The 7,646-nt window shown below is 32.7% G+C and overlaps 2 protein-coding genes across 3 annotated transcripts; one reads left to right on the top strand and one right to left on the bottom strand.

Annotated features, from left to right (window-relative positions):
• Positions 1-351: 351 nt before the first annotated feature.
• On the top strand, positions 352-1,258 carry LOC109809576 (uncharacterized). Its single transcript, XM_020372917.3, has 2 exons — positions 352-669; positions 822-1,258. Exons 1-2 carry the CDS (start codon positions 570-572, stop codon positions 947-949), a joined length of 228 nt encoding a protein of 75 aa, XP_020228506.1. The 5' UTR covers positions 352-569; the 3' UTR covers positions 950-1,258.
• Positions 1,259-4,374: 3,116 nt separating this feature from the next.
• Positions 4,375-7,390, bottom strand: BSH (transcription regulatory protein SNF5, putative (BSH)). Of its 2 annotated transcripts, XM_020373283.3 has the most exons (10): positions 7,189-7,390; positions 7,024-7,112; positions 6,866-6,960; positions 6,708-6,779; positions 6,580-6,627; positions 6,025-6,108; positions 5,587-5,625; positions 5,426-5,508; positions 5,247-5,309; positions 4,375-4,645 (listed from the first exon to the last, which is right to left on the bottom strand). In XM_020373283.3, exons 1-10 carry the CDS (start codon positions 7,236-7,238, stop codon positions 4,546-4,548), a joined length of 723 nt encoding a protein of 240 aa, XP_020228872.2. In that variant the 5' UTR covers positions 7,239-7,390; the 3' UTR covers positions 4,375-4,545. The 2 variants fall into 2 exon arrangements, with proteins under 2 accessions (XP_020228872.2, XP_082931934.1); XM_083075808.1 differs by lacking the exon at positions 6,580-6,627.
• Positions 7,391-7,646: the final 256 nt, after the last annotated feature.

Raw genomic sequence — 7,646 nt, 5'->3', positions numbered from 1 at the left:
AATTTTGATTAATTGACTGGAGAAAACTTTTTATATCGTCAGTGAATAAATATTAAACTATGTTACTATTACTGTGGTGTTGCAGGAGAGGAGAGGAGGGAATGATGAATAGAAGAAGGTATTATTTCCAAAGGCACCGAAACACCTAGGAAGGTTAGAAGGGCAAAGGATTTATGGTGTGATGAAAATAGAAAGGTTAATGAGTGACAGTTGAGCAATGAAGGTGAGAATGAAAAGGGCATAGGTTAACTTATTAGGAGGGGAGGGGGGGTCCATTTAGTAGAAAAGATATCACGTGTGAGAGAAGTAGTAGGTGTCTTGTGAGGGAGCGTGCAGCATGTGCTTTGGTGCAGTCGCCGACCCTTTACCTTAATGAGATAAGGGAACTCAATAAAAAGGACTCATCTTCCTTCCACCAATACCCTCATCTCACGGATCTTGCCCCTCTCTTCACCCCTCAGTTCCTGTCCCTTTGTTCCTCTCACTTTTCCTTTTCTTTCTCTTCCTTTGCAAGTGCATATTATATAAGTCCTTGGCACCACATTCATTGCAAAGACCTCTCTAGTCAAATGGCCTCTTGGAAGAAGACCATCACCACACCATTCAAAAAGGCTTGCACTTTCTTCAACCAGCAACCCACAAGGGATCAAAAGAATAAGCCTCAAACAGGTGTGTATGTGTGTGTGTACGTGCCTTATAACTAATCTTTCTTCACCGACACACAATTGTGGACACTTCAAGTTACATTTTATAGTTTTTAACACAAACAAACATGTTTTAACATTTGTTCTTTATTGATTGGAATATGTTGATGATTACAGAGCAAGAGAGGCAAGTAATGGATCTGCATGGCGAAGTGATGGCATGTGGGTATGAAGATGTTCAAGTTATGTGGTCTATTCTGGATAAGTCCAAATCTACAGCCTGCAATATAACATCTTCAAGCTGAGACAACTCTTTGAAGAAAAAAAAAAAGTGGCACTGCAGCAATTAGCGAATGTTTTTGTATGCTAATGTTAAGGTCATAGTTGCATCATATTAGTTAATAATCTTAGCTGGTTTGATGCAAATCTCATCATAGAAAATGATGTGTAGGTGTTTGATAGGATTTAGAAAGTGCCCCTTTTCCTAGTGAAGACGGTGGCGGTGCTTGTAATGTAATGTAATGTAAAATGTGTAGGGAACGGAATCCCCATGATTGATGAGAGAAAATCATGGCGAGATTATGATGAATGAATGCTAGATTCTTTTCTTTTCACTTCTCTCAGTCAAAGGTCAATGTTAAACTCCATTATTTTATCTCTTCTGTTTGTATGTTTCTGTAAAAGTCAGATAATTCAGAAAATATCTTAAGACTGAGTGGTGGACACCGTCTTAGATGAGTAAACAGTAATTTTGATGCCGCTCAATGCTGTCACGTCACATTAACACTAAAATTAACAAAATGTTAAATAATTTCTTTACAATAAATCCTTAAAATGTTAAAGTTAGTTTTAAATTTAATTACTTATTATTATTTTAATTTTTTAATATATATCAATATTATTGTATATTTTAAAATTTTAACTGAAATAAATATTAATTTGATTTTCAATAATTTATTTAATATTTTTAATTTAAAAAATAATATGACAATTATAATTTTTATTTGTAAAGATTAAAATAACCATTCCCCTCACAATCCATGAAACCTAGTGATTAGATGGGAAGTGTAACTCAACCAAATTATGTGCCCATGTGCACTTGCTAGAAAGCTTAATCATATACACTTGTCGATTCAAAAACTCAAATCAAGATAACCAGATCACTAGAATTTTAAATATTTAAGGTTACAGACCAAAGTTCAAATACAAAGAAAATGAGATGATAATAACTAAGCATCGGATTTTATTTGAATAATTTTTTTCAGAAACACTTCTAAAAAATAAAATAAGAAAAAAAAGTTTTTTTATAAATTAAAGTTAATTTTTAAAGGAACTAATATAAGAGACTTTTACAATTTTTTTCATATATAAGTTGATTTTAGCGTTTAATTTTTTTTTTCTTTCTCGGAAGTATTTACGAAGAACTTATCTAAATATGTCTATTGTATTAACTAAAGGACGACCACTAGGATTAACCTAGTAGTTGAGTGAGAAAGGGTTGGGATAGTTAGAAGCATGAAGATCTAGGTTCAATCCTCATTGCGATCATTTTTATAATATTTCTTATCTTTACCAAAAAAAAAATTAAAGGACAGGGAAGATTATGATATACGAGAAGAGAACCCAAGAAAATACCTACATTTTAGAACAATTTATTTTTAAAAGCAAATTGCTTGATTTGATGAATATTTACATTTATTTATTGATTGTCAATTTCGACATACCGATCAAACAAAAAATTTATTGCATAGACTAATAAAACACGTCGTATATCTCATGTGTATTAAAATTATAATTTTATTAGTTTGGTTTTGAAAATACTAATTTTGGAATGGTTTGATTTTGAAAATATCAAACAAAAGAAAAAAAAATAGTTCAAAAACTGCTTAAAAAATTGGAATTTTTTTTATTTATCAATTTGTGATTTTCATTTTATTATTAGATTGGATACAAACAACCCTATCAAAATGAATGTGACTATAAAATCATCGGATGATTAGATATAAAGTGTCCTGTCAACTGTTGATTATAAAATCAACTATTAAGATTTAATTAAATTCTTACAAAATAAAATTTAAAATTAATTATAATATCTATTGTTGATTTTTTAACCAATAATTATTATTATATTTAATTCTCTAAAATATCAAAAGATTTTATTAATTTGATATGTAATGTTAAAATTTTAATTAAGATAACTACATTTAAATAAGATTAGGTGCATCGCTGAATATGAAATTATTCTTAACAAATGTAGAAACCTTCTTACATAGATACCATATTGTTACGTTAGATTCACAAGGAGGAGACAAACACACTTGGCAGCCCACAACATTGTTGGGAACTCTAAGAACAACCCTTGTCCCCATCCCACTAACCTTATTCCACCTTGTATTGAAAAGGTTATTCAGTTGAAAATAATGAGTTTGTTTTGATCAAAATAATAATAATAATAATAATAATAATAATAATAATAATAATAATATTATTATTATTATTATTATTATTATTATTATTATTATTGAGAAATCATTCAAGAGTATTGAATTTAAATAAGCTAGTAAATTGATTTTCGTGCAACATTCCCATTGATTTGTTTCCATAATTTTATTTTTTTACTTTCAAATGAAATAACTGGAATGAATAAGTAAACAAAAAAATAAAAATTAACAATTGAAAAATTAAAGGTAAACAAAACCATATTAAATCTAATCAAATGATTACTAAATGCACAGAATTTAATATAACAAGATTTTAAGATCAAACAAATTCCTATTTTAACTTTTTAATATAGATCAAATAAATTCTTATGCATGATTAAAAATAATCAAAAAACAAAAATCAATGATTATATGGTGGTAAGTCATAACCATCCAAATAGTTTAGAGTCGTGTATTATTTGTTATCCCTAACAAAAGTTGACTTTCGTCCGAACTATCTACTCCTATAAAGTAGTACAAGTTTGGATTTGATTCAATGACAACTCAATAATAGATGGTACATAATCTCTCGTAACAAATCTTTATAATTCCCAAATTCGTTGTGAATGGTAGATGGTACATAATCTCAATAATAAAAGAAATTTTCTCCAATGCATTATTCTATACTTCTCTTACCTGAAAACAAGCCTAAATTCTTTTTCTCTCTTTCTTGAGTTATGGGTATTATCTTCAATTGCTCCCCGATGAGTAGTTTTCATGTTCTCTATGCTCTACAGTCTACACCTATGGGGCTAATTCTGCAATCCGCAAATTTGTGAATGGTAGAAATATACAATTTGGATTCATGCACTCCCTTTTGATGTTGAGGGTGAACGTACTTCTTATCCTTGATCGAGTTTGGAAGCAAGCAGGCAAGTAGAATGAGAACAAAAATGTGAGGAAGTTGTTGATTAGCATCAATATATGCCGGGGGTGCGTTGGATCTATCTACTTGATCAATATATGCTTGCGTCTTATGCCCAAGAAGGGAGGCTTTGCATTCTTGGATCTAATGTTCCGACGAGGTTGTGATTATTCTTGACTAAATTAAATTTTATATATATTCAAGAATGAGGTATTAAGCTTGTACGCACTACCCATACAGACATAACCAAACATCATATTCTTTGAAATTTCTAACTCAGTGGGAAGTGGCTTGATTGTTGTTGCTTGCTAAATCTAAGTTTTACAGAAAATTATGCAAATATGATGCTATATTTTTTTCTTTTGTTGGGGGCACAGAGAACAAATAAGAAACTCTACAACCATTAAAAGAAAGCGATAACAATATTCTGAATCATTGATTCCCAGTCCTACAAAACAGCTTGTATGTAATAAAGAATTTCGAACTCTAACCCTCGGATACATGCTGTCATTGAACTATACCTTTCCAATAAGGCGGGGCTGACCATGGTGAGAATTCATCTGAAATTTCTCTCTTCTTTTGCTTCAAGGGCATCCACTTCCTCGTTGGATAGTAGGTCCACAATAGGTTCATATACGTCCCACTCCTTTCTTTTCCTGTTATATTCAAGAAAAATAGGCCAAGCCTGTGACATAATCTAAACAGGGATGTTAATACAAAACTTGCAAATTAGTTCCTGGCCCAAAGAAACCTTGTTCTATGTGATAGGATCGAGGAAGTCACAGAACTAGTTGGGTGATAGTTATTAAGGATAGAGGGAAAACATTTAAATTTTTTAGCAGTTGGGAAATTGACATCTGAAATTTGGGAATTGAGCATTTAAATTTGTAAAAAAAAATTGCAAATCATTGAATCATGTGACTAATATCGATAATATGAAATTGCACCTATTCATTCATGTACCATAAAATTCGAAGTCATTTGAAATTCATCTTATGATACAAATTGATAGGTAGCCGAATCAAATTGAATAGTAGGATTTAATTTGTGAATAACTGGTAAAAAATGTCATATTATGTCACCGTTTATCCACTTTTCCTAGCTGAATTCTAATATTTATGAATTACTTAATTTCATGGGCTACGAAGGCACGATGACTAAGCAGTCTAAGATGATTGGACAATGATATAAATGTTCAGAACTAAATTATTGAATTTGAGCAAAAAGGAGTGTTCAAATTTTATGAAACAGACTTACCGGACCACACTAGATTTTGGACCAAATAACTTAACCAAGTCCACTGCTACAGCGCCTCCTTTACTGTTAATATATCATTGACAATAAAGCGGATTAGGAACGTACATATTCACATGGAATTTAATAACATTGCATTTATCACACCACGCGAACCATGACATAAATGTATAAAAAACAACCTGACAGGAGTATATTCAGCCCCTCGACGACCCTTCTTGCTCATTCTGCTTTCTCTCGCTGAAACCACACTTTGAATTGCAATCTGAAATTGAAAAACAAATATTATTGTAACTTTACCATTTATAATTCCTGAATATGATACACCAATAGAATGAATTACCTCATAAAGTTGCTCTCTGATAGCAAAGGCAATAGCTGGCTGCAACGTAAAAGAAGCATTTTACAGTTTAGTCTGTTTGATTTTTCAAGCATGTCTGTGTGCTTGTGCTTGGGCATGTTAAGAAGAGAGAGAGGGAGAGAAACTTTCATGGATAAACAAGAATTTAATTTCTACTTTAGCACAACAAATTGTTTCTTATTATAACCCAACCAAAATGCCATTACCAACATAAGTTTGTCATCATACAAACGAGCATAAAGTTGCCACAAGTTAAATCCTATTATGTTCCTGAGAAGAAAGATCATGGAAAATAGCATAAAGTTGGCAAAAGTTAAAATTTCAGTCATCAATCCTTCTTGGGGAGCAGGGAGTTTGACAAGGCTCCAAAATATCCAGTTTTATTTTAACTTGGTACTAGGGATAATTGGATATACTTACTCCAACCTCAGGATCTTCAATGCCCATGTCCTTGCAGAAGATTCTGGCAAACTCTTCAGGATCACTCTCAAAGTTGTTCAAGTCCTGGAATTCAATGAGTTTAGACACATAAAACCCGAACCAACAAACAAGCACAGCAATCTTACAACACAACACCTGCATTGTGCTGAAATCATAGTTACCAATCCCAGATAGCAGCATTTAGTGGCTAACTCTGAAAACGCTATAGCAGGAAGCGAGATGACAACTATTTTAAATATTATAATACAAACTAAATAGTTTGTGCTACACTTATAAATACGCAAAAAAAAAAAACAAAACAAACTCCTCAAAATTAAAGATTTTCACGATATATAATAAGTCACAGTTTACAGACAATCACCGTCAATAGCGCCCGAAAAGCTGCTATTTTGGCCGCTATTGAAACCGCTCTGCTATTTGAACTCCACTATCCTGCTATAGTGCCGCTAAAGCGTGCTATCATTAACTACTATACCACTATAGTGCTGCTATAGCACTCTATTGACTACCATCCTGCTATAGCTCCAATCTTACCCATAGAAACTGGTCCTTCACAAGCGTGTGATTAACACGAAGATCAAGCTGAGAAAACGAAACAAGACGATTATGGTTAATAGGCAAAGCAAAATTGAGTGAAACAAGAGAAACACAAAATGGGAGACCTTGATTGGAACAATCTTCTCCCCAGCATACATATCCTGGCCTTCATAGGATCGAAACTCGGCAAGCTGTGACTGATAACACAACAGAACAGAATGTAAATTAGGTAAAATGCAGTAAAAGAAAAAAAAATAAAAAAAATTGGTGAAATGTTATTTACTTGAATTGATTGAGCAATCTGTGTAACAAACGCGGGAGGGAGCTTTAAGTCTTTAACAGTCCTTTTTGCAAAGACGACAACCTCGGAATCGGGATCTACAACGTTGGAATTCAATAAACGGTGAGGAATAAAGAGGAACAAGTTTGGTTAAAAATTACCAGAAGGGTTCCAAGTGAATGCGTCTTTGTATCTCTGCCCCTCGATTTCGATATCCAAGCGAATGGGAACCAAGTTCTCCGCAGTTGGCCTGTGCAGTTATCATTCATCACGCATTCAAATTCAAAACACAAACAAAATCAAACACTTGCACTTTCCAAACTTACATTCTGAACTTCACGGGGTTTCGGTACAAACCCGAAATCGGGGTTTTCATGCTGTCGGACTATGAATGAATGAACGATTACGACGCCGTTTCGACACACTTTAACCGTTAAACCAACTTCTTCCCACGCTTTACCGCCCCCCGCACTTTCTGCGTCTAATTCATAATTTTCTTTCGATTCGATGGTGTTTCGATATTTCAGTTCTCAGATTTTAGGAAATCTATATCTTTGATTTGGGCCTAGGCCCATCATTATTCTCTTTAGCAAATGTTCTGTATCATTCTGTGCTGTCTATTGGGCTTTCATGGACCAATTTGCTCACATTCTTTCAAACAAACCAAAGGAACTTATAAGGACTCATTTAAAGGATTTTTTTTTTATTTTATAAAAAGAATACATTATATCTCTTGTATGAAAAACAACACATCTAGATACAATGAATAAAGGCCATTTGTACA

The sequence above is a fragment of the Cajanus cajan genome, chromosome 5 (genome assembly GCF_000230855.2).
Source record: "Cajanus cajan strain Asha chromosome 5, NIPB_CcT2T_4, whole genome shotgun sequence".
Lineage (NCBI taxonomy): Eukaryota > Viridiplantae > Streptophyta > Magnoliopsida > Fabales > Fabaceae > Cajanus > Cajanus cajan.
The sequence above is the reverse complement of the archived record's forward strand: the minus strand, read 5'-3'. Positions and strand labels throughout refer to the sequence as shown.

Bases quoted from the DNA above. Each gene is read 5' to 3' on its own strand.
- LOC109809576 (XM_020372917.3), top strand. From the start codon at position 570: ATGGCCTCTTGGAAGAAGACCATCACCACACCATTCAAAAAGGCTTGC. The intron at 670-821 runs GTGTGTATGTGT...TGATGATTACAG, and splicing joins AAAGAATAAGCCTCAAACAG to AGCAAGAGAGGCAAGTAATG.
- BSH (XM_020373283.3), bottom strand. From the start codon at position 7,238: ATGAAAACCCCGATTTCGGGTTTGTACCGAAACCCCGTGAAGTTCAGA. The intron at 6,628-6,707 runs GTCTCCCATTTT...TCGTTTTCTCAG, and splicing joins AGAAGATTGTTCCAATCAAG to CTTGATCTTCGTGTTAATCA. The intron at 4,646-5,246 runs GTAAGTCTGTTT...TGAATATAACAG, and splicing joins CCAAAATCTAGTGTGGTCCG to GAAAAGAAAGGAGTGGGACG.